This window comes from Notolepis coatsorum (assembly GCF_963971535.1).
Source record: "Notolepis coatsorum genome assembly, chromosome: 17".
Classification (NCBI taxonomy): domain Eukaryota; kingdom Metazoa; phylum Chordata; class Actinopteri; order Aulopiformes; family Paralepididae; genus Notolepis; species Notolepis coatsorum.
The window spans coordinates 22253116-22268538 of record NC_140181.1 but is presented as its reverse complement, the minus strand read 5'-3'; the positions used below and the strand labels follow the sequence as shown (position 1 = coordinate 22268538).

General features: G+C 48.7%; 2 protein-coding genes across 2 annotated transcripts in view; both read right to left on the bottom strand.

The window, feature by feature from the left end:
- LOC311243971 (zinc-binding protein A33-like) overlaps positions 1-13560 on the bottom strand; it is a gene marked incomplete at both ends in the record, with an annotated part of 45040 nt that extends 31480 nt beyond the window's left edge. The window contains one exon of the mRNA XM_084333379.1: positions 13510-13560. Coding sequence (XP_084189505.1) covers positions 13510-13560 — 51 coding nt within the window. The remainder of the gene's footprint in view (positions 1-13509) is intronic.
- A 58-nt stretch (positions 13561-13618) lies between these two features.
- On the bottom strand, positions 13619-14527 carry LOC311243970 (secretogranin-2a-like; the record flags this gene model as incomplete). The annotated part of the gene is made up of 1 exon (XM_084333378.1): positions 13619-14527. One exon carries the CDS (start codon positions 14525-14527, stop codon positions 13619-13621), a length of 909 nt encoding a protein of 302 aa, XP_084189504.1.
- Positions 14528-15423: the final 896 nt, after the last annotated feature.

The following is a 15423-nucleotide window of genomic DNA, read 5'->3' as shown; positions in this document are numbered from 1 at the left end:
GGTCTCAATGAATCCAAAATGACAATGTGGTTAGAAGTGGTGGAGATAATAAAAGCTAGCATATAATGGTAGTGTCTGGTTAGGATCGAGGTAAATGGATGGATTATCCAATGGGGGGTCCGGGAGGGGGGGGTACGAGCTAGAGCATATGTGTGTAGGGTATTAGATAGCAGGTATTGGGGGTATATCCTGTATAAGACATTTAACTATAAGGTGATTTCATTGGATGTGCACTGTTAATAATGTTTGTATATCTTATCGTGTGTTGTCATGTTTGTCTATATGTTTGTTTAAAAAATTATAAAAAAATAAAACACAAAAAAAAAAAACGCTTTAATACAAACGTACATACACACAGTATATACATAGTGGATGGAGATATAGCATGAACAGGCAGAAGAAACAGTGGATGGAGATGGTAGAAGTGTGATTCTGCACCATACTGGCCCCCATGTTTTGGTATTAAAGACTGGAGTTTTGTTTAGGTGTGTCTTAATTCTCTCTCTCTCTCTCTCTCTCTCTCTCTCTCTGGTGTATGTAAAAGAGAAGAGAGGCAGGTGCTGTGAATAAGAGAGGAGATGGAGGGAGAGAGGGAGAGAAAGAGAGACAGAGGGAAGGAAGGAGTGAATTCATTTATTTTGCATTTATTTTAAATTTGTTGGACCTTATGGTGTTCTTGTTTTGTTCTTGACTTATTGTGATGTTTCTTCTTGACTTGTTTAAAGAAGACGTGTCCGGCCCATGGGGACATTAACGTGTGTTGTCGGGCCTTACAAATAAATTAGATTTGATTTGAAGGAAGGAGAGAGAGACAGAGGGATGAGACAAAGAGAAACAGACAGACAGAGAAGAGAGATGGTAAGAGAAAGAGACTTGGCTCAGAGGCCTCCAGGAGCGATGGAAGAATAAACCTTGATGTCTCATTCGTCATGCTTATTTACAGTACACACACACACACACGCACGCACGCACGCACGCACGCACGCACGCACGCACGCACGCACGCACACACACACACACACACACACACACACACACACACACACACACACACACACACACACACACACACACACACACATCCACACACACACACACACACACACAGACACACACACACACAGACACACACACACGCGCACACACATCCACACACACACACACATGCAAGCAGACAAAATGGAAAAACACAATACCTACCTACATCTAAACCTAAACACTTACCCATGTTAAAACAACACAACAACAGGAACTGGGGAGATGCAGACAGGGGAGGGGAAATTAAAATAGATGCCGCTGCCCTGGGGTATATAGCTTGGCCAACACAGTACCAGTTTGACCCAGAAGATACAGACAGGGCAGAAAGTGAAAACACAGTAGTGCATCTGAAGCTCAGTCAAAACACTGGTCCTCTGAAGGTTCTGGCCACATCTGCTTTGTCCCACAGCATCAGACCAGCTGGTGGTGGAGAATCAGTGGCTTGCTGTTCACAGTTCAATATCCAACCATTTATATGCTAAAAAGAGGCACTTAACTGGGGAGTGATGCTGCATTGTCAGCCCCAGTTAGTGGATCTCTGAACCCACAGCAGTATAGATGGCTAGGAGCTGGAAAATGGAGGTAGATGGTGGATACTAACCAACACTGTAGATCCAGTACAGAGTGGGCTATTCACCGACGTGAGACCTCCGCTCACGGAATCTGTCTCTGTGTGTCGTGGGCTTGCCATCTTAACACTGGGCTGTCATTATAATGCTCAGGTGTATCTCCGTTACATCGTCACACACTTATCATACATACCCATACAGTTTCATAAATCAATTGAAACTGTATGGGTGGAAATCCTATTCGAAAGGGCGAAATCCCTACTGGTTGGCACAGTCTACAGGCCGCCAGATCATAGTGGCTTTTATGATACACTGGATGGGTGTTTGGCTGGAGTTGAGGATGTAGACAAAATTCTTATTGGAGACTGGAATACGGATATGCAACGAAAAGATGCACCCGTCTTCAAGTCATTCAGTAGGTTTTGTGATCTGCACGGCCTCAGCCAGCTAATCACCCAACCCACACGTGTATGTGAATCAACTCAGACTACCATTGACCTCATTCTGACCTCCGACAAGTCCAAGATCTCAAATAAAGGGGTTATAGCATGCGGGTTAAGTGATCATTATATGATATTCTGTACCCGAAAAAAACTAAAACAAAAGGCTGGCTGCCACAAAACAGTCACATCTAGAGACCTCAAAACCTACTCTAGCGAGGCCTTCAACCTTGAACTGGAGAGTCTGGACTGGTCAGATGAACTCAATGGTACACTGGTTGAAGAAACATGGCTTGGTTTCAAAACCAAATTCTCAGCAATACTAAACGACATGGCCCCCCTAAGAACCACCAGGGTAAAAAATCGCGCTGAGCCGTGGATGCACTCCGAAATACTGGCCGCTATGAAAACCAGAGACAAAAAATGCTCTGAGTTTCGTAAAAGTCAGTCAAAGCTTACTAAAAGCACGAGCAGTGAACTCCAAGCCCACGTGACTGAACTCAAACTAGAAAGAAACAGACTAAGAAACGACGTAAACTCCATGATCAAAACTGCAAAAAAGAATTTCATCAATGACAAAACTGAGGAAAACAAAAACAAACCACGTGAACTTTGGAAATTACTCAATAATCAACTAGGATGCAGTAAAAAACTTAAAACCAGATTCTCAAACATAAACATAAAAACGGACAACACGCTCATCACAGACAAGCTGGATGTAGCCAATTACTTAAACATTTTCTTCACAAACATAGCCACAACACTGGTAAACAAACTACCCTCCCACTCAGGGCTTTATGGGGTAGAACACATAGTAGCTTACTACAAAAACCTAGGGGTCCGCAAGGACGACTTCAAGCTGGAAATGGTAACAACAGATGAGGTACTCAATAAACTGAGCGCCCTCCAACCTAACAAGGCCACTGGCCATGACAACATCCCCTCCAAATTCCTCAGAGACTCAGCAGCCGCCATCACCCCAATCATCACACACATAATAAACCTCTCCATAAAACAGGGACACGTCCCCAAGGACTTCAAAATTGCGAGGGTCACCCCTCTGCACAAAAAGGGCAGCAAATTAGACCCAGGCAACTACCGCCCTGTTTCTATTCTCACCTCCATCTCGAAAGTCATGGAAAAAATAGTCTACGAACAGGTCGAAAAGTACCTAGCGGAAAAAAATCGAATCTACGAATTCCAATCTGGCTTCAGAACATCCCACTCCACTGACACATGCCTTCTCTATTTGAATGACCACATCAAACAAGAGGTGGACGCAGGCAAATACTGCGGCATGGTCATGCTGGACCTACAAAAGGCCTTTGACACGGTCAATCACTCCATTCTGATTGACAAGCTAAAAGCAATTGGTTTTGATAGTCTATCAGTGAGCTGGATGCAATCCTACCTTGAGGGGAGGGAACAGATGGTGGAGGTAAACGGTACCCTATCCCCCCCCCTCACAGTGAGCTGTGGTGTTCCACAAGGAAGCATACTAGGACCGCTACTGTTCCTAATTTATGCAAATGACATGTCGTCAGCTTGTGACTGCAACTTGTTCCTGTTTGCGGACGACTCAGCCCTGCTGGTCTCTGACAAGAACAAGTTACAGGTTGAAAAAACCCTCAGCTCGGAACTAGGCAGAATCTGCATATGGCTCGCTGATAACAAACTATCATTACACATGGGCAAAACAGAGTCCATTCTCTTCGGTTCAAATAACAAACTCAGCAAGACCGACGGCTTCTCAGTTACAGTGGGTGACAATATTGTCACAAGGAAAGATGAAATTACCTACCTGGGTTCCATCCTAGAGGCTAATCTCTCCTGTGACAAAATGGCATCCAATGTAATAAAAAAAGTCAACCAACGAACTCGATTCTTGTACCGGATCTCCTCTCTGGTAAACAAGAACACCCTGAAGTGTTACGTTCTGGACACCGACCTCGGTCGGTGACCACCCACATTCCTGGCATATGTCACTGGGCTTGTCACCTGTCATTTCACTGTCAATTAGTGCTGTCACTTAGGGGTGGTTCCTGATTGGCTGTCACGGGGGTGTGTGTGGAATGTTGGTATTTTGTCTCTATTTAACATACCTCTCTTCTGCTTGTCCACTGTCAGGTCTTCACTAATTGCGTTCGGGGATAACGCGGACGGTTCTACTGTGGACCTCCAATAAGCTCCCATTTACCTTATCTTACACCTGTGCTTTTAGCACTTGTTCTCTCTTAGAATTTACTCTGTGTTCTTACTATTAAAGTCGAACCTGTTCAAGAGTAAACACTCTCTGTCTCTGTGATTGCCTTCAACCATTGGAATTCACCTACCTGCATTCTGACAGAAGACCTGACCATCAGAATTCCATGGAGGCCATCATGGAGATGCTCCGGACGCAGGGAGCAGCCCAGACACGGATGGAGGAACATCAGCAGCTGGTCAGCGCCGAGTTAATCCGACTCAATGGGGTCGTCGGATCATCCCAAGCGGTGGCGCAGTCGGCGTTGGCCACAGCCCGACAAGCCCAAGAAGGAGTGGCTGGTGTGCAGTCGGCGGCGGGGGAAGCAGCGCTCCACGCAGAGGAAAGTCGGGGGGTGTTCGGGGTCCAGGAACGGTCCCGCGAACCACATCTGCAGGCGCCCGCTCGCTATGACGGATCACCGGATGGTTGTCGGGAATTCATCACCCAGTGTCTACTCGTTTTCCGGCTGCAACCACGATCATTTCCATCGGAGACAGCGCAGGTAGCGTATATTATCACACTGCTCACCGGCCAAGCTCTCTCCTGGGCTACGGCGGAATTAGAGGCAGGGGCGATAATCTGCGACAGTCTGGACGCCTTTCCCGGGAATTGAGAAGAGTATTCGATACTTCCCGGGTACTCTCGATCTTCGAGGCTGGTGGTCGTCTTCTCGACTGCCGGCAGGGCCTCCGCACAGTCGCAGCTTATGCTATCAATTTTCGGATCTTGGCTCGGGAGACAGCTTGGGCGGAGAACGTCTGCGTGGTTCTGTTCGTCAGGGGACTCTCAGCGCGGATGCGAGATGCTCTCTCCGCGCGTGAGATCCCCGAGCAGCTGGAAGTGCTGATCAACACCACCATCAAGATGGATAATCGGCACCGGGAGAGGGAGAAGGAGCATGTCAACAACACCCAGCCACAGGTATGTTTTCCTTCTTCTCCTGGTGTTGATAATTCCATGCATTACACGAGTGGGCCACTGGGTGATGAATCCATGCAGCTTGGAGCGCTGTCGCTCTCGGACGACGAGAGGCAGCGCTTCATCAAAGAGCGACGCTGCTTCCGGTGCGGCCGCACCGGTCACCGCTTCGGCAGCTGTCGGGTCCAGGCTGTATCGGCTCGGCGCCAATCGGGGATGGAAGGTGCGCCGTCGGGCCTCGAGAGGGCGCCAGCAGGTGGGCTCATTCCTGCCAAAACCACGGATTCTCGTACATTTTTTGAGGTGGCGATCAACTGTGGGGGTGACATTAGGGGAACTAAGGCTCTCATTGACTCAGGGGCGGCGGGCAATTTTATTCACGTGGGATTGGTGAAGGAGTGGGGAACCCCGGTGGAGGATTTAGGGGTTCCCTTACCAGTCTATGCCCTGGACGGTCGGCCCCTGGGCAGTGGGAGCGTCACCCAGCGCACAGTTCCCTTACACATCCGGGTGGAGGGTGGGGAGTGGGAATGGGTTACTTTTTTTGTCATCTTTTCCCCCTATTCTGTCATGGTGTTGGGTCATCCCTGGTTGTCGTCATGTGTTCGTGTCATTAATTGGAGCACAGGCGAACTCTCAACGGCGGCCGACGTCAAGTCGATCGTCAGCGGGAGTTTGCCCAAACCCTTGTCTCCCCCCCCCTCTTCTCTTTTGTCTCCTCCCTCTTTCTCCAGGATGGTGGGGAGCGTGGCAGATTCTGATCTACCCTCTAATCCAGATTTAATAGGGGTGCCTGAGATCTATTGGGACCTGGCGGACGTTTTTAGCAAGACGCGTGCTAAAGCACTTCCGCCTCATAGATCATACGACTGTCCCATTAATCTTCTACCCGGTACCTCCCCGCCTCGCGGGCGAATGTTCTCTCTCTCACGCCCCGAAACCTTGGCCATGAACACCTACATAGAGGAGGCATTGCTTGCGGGGCACATACGCCCTTCCACTTCCCCTGCCAGCGCTGGCTTCTTTTTTGTTGATAAAAAGGATGGGGATCAGCGCCCATGCATTGATTATAGGGGATTGAATGACGTTTCCATCAAGAACCGATATCCTTTACCCCTCATGGACACGGCCTTTGAGTGCTTACAGGGGGCACAGGTCTTTTCTAAACTTGACTTACGTAATGCATACAACCTGGTCAGGATTAGAGAGGGAGACGAGTGGAAGACTGCATTTAACACACCCAATGGGCACTATGAGTATTTGGTCATGCCCTTTGGTTTGGCTAATGCTCCGGCAGTCTTCCAAGCCCTGGTTAACGACGTGCTGCGAGACTTGATTGGGGTGTCGGTGTTTGTCTACTTAGATGATATCCTGATTTTTTCTCGCGATATGGTGCAACACCAAATGCACGTTCGGGAGGTGCTAGACCGTCTCCTCAAGCATCAACTATTCGTTAAGGCTGAGAAGTGTGTGTTTCACACGGACACCGTGTCCTTCCTGGGCTTTGTGTTGACGAAGGGCGATCTGCGCATGGATCCAGCCAAGGTGAGTGCAGTTTTGGACTGGCCACGGCCTTCGTCGCTCAAGGGGTTACAACGGTTTTTGGGCTTTGCAAATTTTTACAGGCGCTTTATTCGCAATTTTAGCGCCTTAGCCAATCCCTTAACAGCTCTCACTAAGGCCTCTCTCCCTGGCTTTGAATGGTCGCCTAGGGCTGAGTCGGCCTTCTGCGATCTTAAACGTCGTTTTACATCCGCTCCTGTATTGATCCGCCATGACGCGGAGGTTCCGTTCATTGTGGAGGTGGATGCCTCTGACGTCGCGGTGGGGGGGGTGCTCTCTCAGAGATGCTTAAAGGATGGGAAAGTGCACCCGTGTGCTTTTTTTTCTCGCCGTCTGTCACCAGCCGAGCGTAATTACGACGTGGGTAATCGGGAGTTATTGGCGATCAAATTGGCACTGGAGGAGTGGAGACATTGGTTGGAGGGGGCGGCACATCCTTTCATTATTTGGACTGATCATAAGAACTTGGCTTACATCCAAGGGGCTAAACGCCTTAACGCTCGCCAGGCCAGGTGGACGTTGTTCTTCACACGATTTCGATATACCATCTCCTATAGACCCGGCTCCAAGAATATCAAACCTGACGCGTTGTCGCGCCAGTTTGATCTTCCTGGGCGGGAGGAGCAGCCCCATCCCATTATTCCACCGGCCTTGATTTTGGCACCCGTGTCTTGGGGCATAGAGAAGGTGGTAAGGTCGGCGCTAACGCGGGAGCCCGATCCTGGTGGGGGTCCTCCGGGACGGTCGTATGTTCCCAAGGTGGCGCGCTCACGCTTGCTACAGTGGGCACCCTCACCAGCCACCCAGGGGCAACCAGGACCCTGGAATTTATCCGTAGGAGGTTCTGGTGGCCGACAGTGGAGGGGGATACGCGTTCCTTTGTGGCGGCCTGTCCGGTGTGCGCACGTAGTAAGACCTCTCGACGGGCACCGGCGGGTCTCCTCCGACCACTTCCTATTCCTAAACGACCCTGGTCACACATATCTCTGGACTTTATTTCTGGTCTTCCCCTTTCGGACGGATTCACCACCATTTTGGTGGTGGTGGATCGGTTCTCTAAGGCGGCTCACTTTGTCCCTCTCCCCAAGCTTCCTTCGGCCCGGGAGACTGCTGATTTAATTATACAGCATGTCTTTCGGGTCCACGGGCTGCCAGTAGATATCGTGTCGGACCGGGGTCCTCAGTTCGCCTCCAGGTTCTGGAAGGCGTTTGCCGCCGGCCTCGGCGCCTCTGTCAGTCTGTCGTCTGGGTTCCATCCACAGTCGAACGGGCAGACGGAGAGGGTCAACCAGGATTTGGAGGGGGTCTTGAGGTGTTACGTTGCCGGTAGTCCGGCAACGTGGAGTAGGAGGTTGGCTTGGGCTGAGTACGCGCATAATACCCTTCTCTCCTCTTCTACCGGTATGTCTCCCTTTCAGTGCCAGTATGGTTTTCAACCTCCTCTGTTTCCCGAGCAGGAGCAGGAGGCGGAGGTGCCCTCGGCCCAGGCACATGTGGCTCGCTGTCGCAGGACGTGGAAACAGGTTCGGAAGGCGCTACAGAAGGTTTCGGTTAGTACCCAACGGCAGGCTAACCGTAAGCGTCGTCCGGCTCCAGTTTACCGTCCAGGGCAGCGGGTTTGGCTTTCCACCCGGGATCTCCCTCTCCGGGGTGGAATCCAAGAAGCTGGCTCCTCGCTTTATAGGACCATTTAAAGTGATTCATCGGATTAATCCAGTGGCTTACAAGCTACGACTTCCGAGCTCTATGAGGGTTCATCCGACGATGTGTCCCTGTTGAAGCCATTCCTCTCATCGCCCTTGGCCCCGCCACTGCCTGTGGTTCCTCCGCCCCGGTTTATTGGCGGTCAACCCATTTACACGGTGCGGAGGATACTGGGTTGTAGGCGGAGGGGTAGGGGGTTTCAGTTCTTGGTGGATTGGGAGGGGTACGGGATAGAAGAGCGTTCTTGGGTGCCTCAAAGGGATATTTTAGATCCCAGCCTGATCGTTGATTTCCGGCGGCTGAATCCCGAGGCCCCTAGGTGAACGTCTGGTGCCGTTCGTCGGGGGAGGGTACTGTTACGTTCTGGACACCGACCTCGGTCGGTGACCACCCACATTCCTGGCATATGTCACTGGGCTTGTCACCTGTCATTTCACTGTCAATTAGTGCTGTCACTTAGGGGTGGTTCCTGATTGGCTGTCACGGGGGTGTGTGTGGAATGTTGGTATTTTGTCTCTATTTAACATACCTCTCTTCTGCTTGTCCACTGTCAGGTCTTCACTAATTGCGTTCGGGGATAACGCGGACGGTTCTACTGTGGACCTCCAATAAGCTCCCATTTACCTTATCTTACACCTGTGCTTTTAGCACTTGTTCTCTCTTAGAATTTACTCTGTGTTCTTACTATTAAAGTCGAACCTGTTCAAGAGTAAACACTCTCCGTCTCTGTGATTGCCTTCAACCATTGGAATTCACCTACCTGCATTCTGACACTGAAGACTCTGGCAGGAGCACTCATTCAGGGGTACTACGACTATGCTTGCACCTCATGGTACCAAAGCACCTCAAAGGCGCTAAAAACAAAATTACAAACATCTCAAAACAAACTGGTCAGACTACTGCTTGACCTTACTCCTAGAACCCACCTCACCCCTGCCCACTTTGACAACCTAGGATGGCTTAGAGTAGACGACAGAGTACAACAACTTGCAATGGGCCTGGTCTACAAGATACACTACACGACCAAGGTACCCATGTACATGTCAAAATACTTCCCAAAGGTCAGTGAATACCACGATCACAACACCAGAGGGAGCTCCACAAATCATGTTAAACCCAGATTCGGCTCAAATAAGGGACTAAACACGTTTCGCAATTATGCCACATCAATGTGGAACGCCCTACCCAAAGCTGTAAAGGAATGTGGATCACTACCCACTTTCAAAACCTCTCTCAAGGGACACCTACGGGAGACTGCAATTCAACACTGGCCCCTGTAAATATCCTAACCCAACCCCCTCCAATGTACAGTCATTTACCTAGTATGGTTTTGTCAATAGTTCAATGTACAATTTTGTTTGTTTGTACAGTGTCTCCTCCCCCCCCCCTCAATGTACAGTTTTACTTGTTTATACAGTGTGCCCCCCCCCCCCCAACCACCTCCAATGTAAATTACCCAGTATGGTTGTCAATATCCCAATGTACCCAACCCCCCCCACCCAACCTCCTCCAATGTACAGTTTCTACGTCAAATGTATATACTCCCTTTTCTTGACTCCTTCTGTATCACAAACAGTACTGTATTTGCAAATCTGGTATGTCATAAATGTATAGATGTAGCAGTACTGACTAGATATCTGTATGTCATGTATGTCATATATGTCCTGATGAATTGAAAATGGGGGACCCTGATGTAAACAAGACGAAAGTGGTCTGCATCCCCTTAACAATTGTGTGTATTGAGCTGTACTGTATTGTACCCATTCTGCAATCTGTTAATAAAGTTTTCAATCAATCAATCAATCAATCAATTCAATCAATCAATCAATATGAGAGACTTGGAAAAAGGCATAGGCAGATCTTCCCATAATTAATGCAAACCTCCCACATCTGTGGCCACTCATTCACTAATCAGTGTATTGTCACAGTCCTGGGAACACAGCCATGGGGGAAACACAGAGGGTCATTCCATCACATTGGTTAAATTCACAAGATCGCAGGGCATCTTCACGTATTCATAAAACACTCAATAAACAAACAAAATGTTCCTGTCAACCTGTGACACACACACAAAGGAAGGACACACTCATTCACCCAGGGGTATGCTCTGACACACACACCTACACACACACACACACACACACACACACACACACACACACACACACACACACACACACACATTATGTCAACACACAATCATCCTCATTATCCCCCCCCCCCCCCCCCTCTCTCTCTCTCTCTCTCTCTCGCTCTCGCTCTCGCTCTCTCTCGCTCTCTCTCGCTCTCTCTCTCATCTCTATCTCTTCACAACCCCCCCCCCCCCCCCCCACTCTCATTCTGATGCAGAGTTGTGTAACTGGCCTTTTTTTTGGATTATCTTTTTCCCCCTCCTTCTTCTTCCGATTTTTCTCCCATCCCACTGTTAGTCGTTATGCCAATTCCCAACCCCCTTCCTGGTTGTTGCGCACTTTCCCCAGCCTGGCCGCGCAGATTCTCACGGGAGAGTGTAACGTGTGGAAGGTCGCACTACCTCTCTCCAGATCCTACCCTCGCTGAGCAGGCGCCCCGACCGAACTGTAGGGGTCGCTGTCCACAACGCCCAGGACCAACCCACGGCTCCCCTCCCCCTAACTCAGCCAAACGAGTTAGTATAGCGATCAGCCCAAGCCAAGGCAATGCTGACTCTCCGGTAACTGGCTTTTGTTGAGACTGATGGGCCATTCTCACCCAAAGCAGCCATGTCTACCAGCCATGAGGTACATACAAGGTACTGCATAATTATGCACTTCTACATTGGAAATGTATTGACTGCAGCCGTTAGAATTGGCTCTAAGTAAGTCCGTTCCCATCTGACATTAGAATGTGTCTCCACATGCGTCTTGAGTCACCACTTGTGATCGGATCTCGCTTCCCCACTCAATATGCATGTAAACACTCGCGTACACCTACATTACTAAAGACGCATAATATAATATAATATAATAATATAATAAAGTGCATGCAGTGATTCCAGGAATTACTGTAAAATCCCTTTAATTTAGAGAGACTACACAGCTTTTCAAATGCCTCCCGACAGTGAGAATGGAATGGAATGGCATCACACTAAATAACCCTCTGGCCAGGTATGATTTTATTATAACGTTACGCGCTGCTCGTCTTGGTTCCCTCTCTCTCTCTCTCTCTCGCTCTCTCTCTCTCTCTCTCTCTCTCTCTCTCTCTCTCTCTCTCTCTCTCTCTCTCTCTCATCAACTACCTTCACATTTGATTAATATGGATGTGAGATGACCCATGCACAACAGTGCTATTTACGCATGCATTATGCTGTATGATGGCTATCTATTTTGTTATTCTCCTTCCATATTCTCATTGTGGATATTAGCCTACAATTCAGCTTTGCCATCATCCAAATGTCCCAAAAGCTAGGGAGATATGGGAAGTGTGATGCAGGTAATGAAACCCCTCTCCAGGCAAGGCCAATACAGACCATCAGAATGATCAGAAATTGTATTTCCGAGCCAAGGGGTTTCCGCTCAGGTTGGATGGCTGCTTGAGTTTTTGAGCTCTGCGACCACTTCACATTATTTATTATAACGACGTTAATTTCACGTCGTACGCTCATAGCACACTTCGTAACAATGTCCAAACAAGTACCGAACTGTGTGTGTGGTGTGTGTGTGTGTGTGCAGTGTGCGAACCATAGAAGAAAGAAGAAATGGTCTTTGGGTGAGCCAATGAACCTTAATATTTTTTTGCGGGCGGGGGGGGGGGGGGGGGGGGGGTGCGCCTCGCAGGGAGGAGTCAGACTGTCGGAGGATACTGTGATCGCAGACGTTACTGTAGCCTTTAGTAGGCCTTGTGTTGTGTATGTATGTATGTGACAAATAAACCCCTTGAATCCTGTCATATATTCAATCAGTTTCAGTAACTACAGAACACATAATAGACAACTCACTTGTTGATGTTGTAGTCCGGCCGTCTGCACAGCACATTCCATAATAAAAAAAAGTATCCATTTAGTTAGATAGATGATAGATCCAACACTGTCTACAGTATCTCGTGATTATCTCTCAGACTCCTGTTCTGATACAACCGCAGCAGGCGCCGGCACGGTCACCGGGCGTTGTCAGAGACATAATAGTCCCCACCGCAGCAGCACCAGCAGCAGGTGTAACGGCGTCGCCTGTAGATGATCCCGCCTCCTGCTGCTCTGTCAAGTCCATTGACTGCTTCACTTTCTTCGTGAAACCAAAATTGGTTAGGCTTACTTGTTGCATTTTTCGTTTAGACATTATCCATTCCTGAGTGACCTTATTTACCTGTCAAAACTATCACTGTCAACAAGTCACAGGTTACAACGTGGGTCAAGTTTGATTTGTGCCGTGCGTGCAGGCTGCAGCGCCGCCGCGCTCCGAATGGTAATTGCAAGAATAGCATGCATGTTGCCATAATACAGTACGTGTGTGAATTAGTGCGCAAATCATTAATCATACATCCAAAATAGCATACGTTTATTATTATACATGATGATGATACAGAAAATTACAGAAAAATGAGAAATGCATGGCAAAAGTAGCATTTATTTTCAGTATTTTAGAGACCCCCCAAAAATTCACAAATCATGTTTTCAGGGGAGCTGATGTCTGATCTAAGGGAGCCATGGCTCCCCCAGCTCCCCCGTGGATCGCACCCTGTACACAATGAAACAATATCTTTATCTATATCTTTATCTATATCAAGGACCACAATGGAAATAAGTCTTGACTTTTTTGTGTAGCATCCTTGACGTTTTTCTGGAATCTTGTATTTTTTTTTTAAATGTCTAATCAAATAAAATAAAATATCACATGTCAAAACTACTTTAACACTTTGATTACCACTGGTGAACATGGTAAAACCCTGTTAAATGTCACCACCGACTTCAATGATAGCGTTGTGAACGCATATTCTCTCTCTTAAATGATGGCTATGTGTCTAATCTGCCTGTCGTTTATGGTGATGTCATCTGGATCATCTCCTGGTCTGGACTGACTGGATCTCTTGACGGGGTAGGTGTCGTCGTCGTCGTCTTCTCCCTCTTCATCGTTGCCATAATCCAGGCCCCGGTTAGACTCCTGCCTGTCTCTCTCCTCCGCCTCCTCCTAATCCTCATCCTCCCACGGAGCCCACTCGTCTCCGCCAGCCACGTCATAAGCCAGGTTCAACAACTCATTATCATCATCACCATCACCATCATCATCATCTTCATCTTCATTTTCATCCTCCTCAATCTGCCTCTTGTGGCCCGCCTTGGCGTTGGCTAGCCTCCCCAGCTCCTCAAACACAGACTGCAGGGTGGCCATGTTCTGTGGCGTGTACTTCTCCTCCACATTCTCATTGGTGCGTTTGAAGGGGCTGTCGTGGTCAGAGGCCCTCCCCTGCTCCTGCTCCTCCCCCTCCCCTTCGCCCTCCTCATCCTCCTGGAACATCAGCGGGTGGTTCCTGTGGGACCTGGTGCCATGCTGCTGCTGTGCCCACGTGTGGCCGCTGTCCATCGATGTGGATCTTTGGCCTTTACTCGAGGCAGCGTTGGGGAGAGCCAGAGAGGGTTTGGGGGATTCTTCTGTCTGCTGAAGCGTACTGAGCACTGCCTGCAGCCATTCTTGAGTCTTATCCTCCTTCTCCCCATCCTCCTCCTTCTCCTCCCGCTCCTCCTCCTCCTTCTCGTCTTGCCCAGCCTGGGCCTGGCTTTGGGCGGGGGAGGCCAGACTTAGCATGGTGCGGAGTTTTTCTGCTGCGTCCATGTCGTTGGCGTCAGACTCTGGGGTGAGGGGAGCCTGCTGTTGAGCGTATATGCCAGATTGTTGGCGGAGGTTCTCAATGTACTCCAAGGCTTTGAGCATGTCCGCATTGGGGCTCTGGTAGGGAGCTCCAGTCCGGGGGTCTGGCTCACTGCCCCTTAGCGAAGCCCCCTGGGTGCTGGAGGAGCCAAGCAGAAGGAGGAAGAGGAGGGGAGAGGAGAAGAGGAGGCAGGCGGTTCCTGCCATGGAGGTCTTGGGGAGAGACTGCATGGTATGGCCTGGAGAGAGAGAGAGCAGAACACTGACCTTTATGCATTAAGCTAACACTATTCACGCTGTTAATGCTATGGCATCTCCAACTGTCCTTCGCATCACTCAAATTAACACCACTCAAATAAAATAATTTAATATGTTATTTCCATTGACAAAGACAGTTCAATCGATATTTGTGAACATGAGCTATACTCTCTCCCAAAACCAGAAACAAGAGAAGTAAGAATAAAGTATAAAAGTCTGGAGCTGCTCCAATGAATGGGACACTGATTTTGTGGACCCACAGAACGTTTGTTTTCTTTTAGAAGTGAGTCTTATTCTATAGTAGTGATCTCAGTTCTATAAAATCTTCCACAATTCATTGTCTATGGAGCAGCTTCAGACTTCAAACACGTTTGAGTTTTAGCACTCTAGTTTTTGGATTAGGGAGAACATTGGCCACCATCGGATGATCTAGAAAGTCGTGGCACATTTAGATCAGACAAACTAACCCCAGTTTAAAAGTCAAATGAAACGTGTTGCTCAGAAAATACATTTTGTTTTGCAGACATGTCAGGCAAAATATAGTCACCAATTATTTCACCTGATGGGCTTCGTTTGGTCTGCATCCAAATAAAGTAGTCTGGACAATACAAATAGGCCTACATCATTAGGCCTACGCAGATTACATCACCCCCACCCTCATCCACCTCCACTGGCTCCCCATCAAATCCTGCATCACCTACAAAAAAGTGGGAAATTAGGGGTTAAAGGCCAAGTTGAAACCCACCTCTTCAACTTGGCCTTTAACCCCTAATTTCCCCACTTTGAAAGTTGTCTGTTATTTAATTCCCCCCCCCCCCCCCCCCCCCTATAAGCAACCTTGGGTTTTATGATCCTTTGGGTGCTAGGTT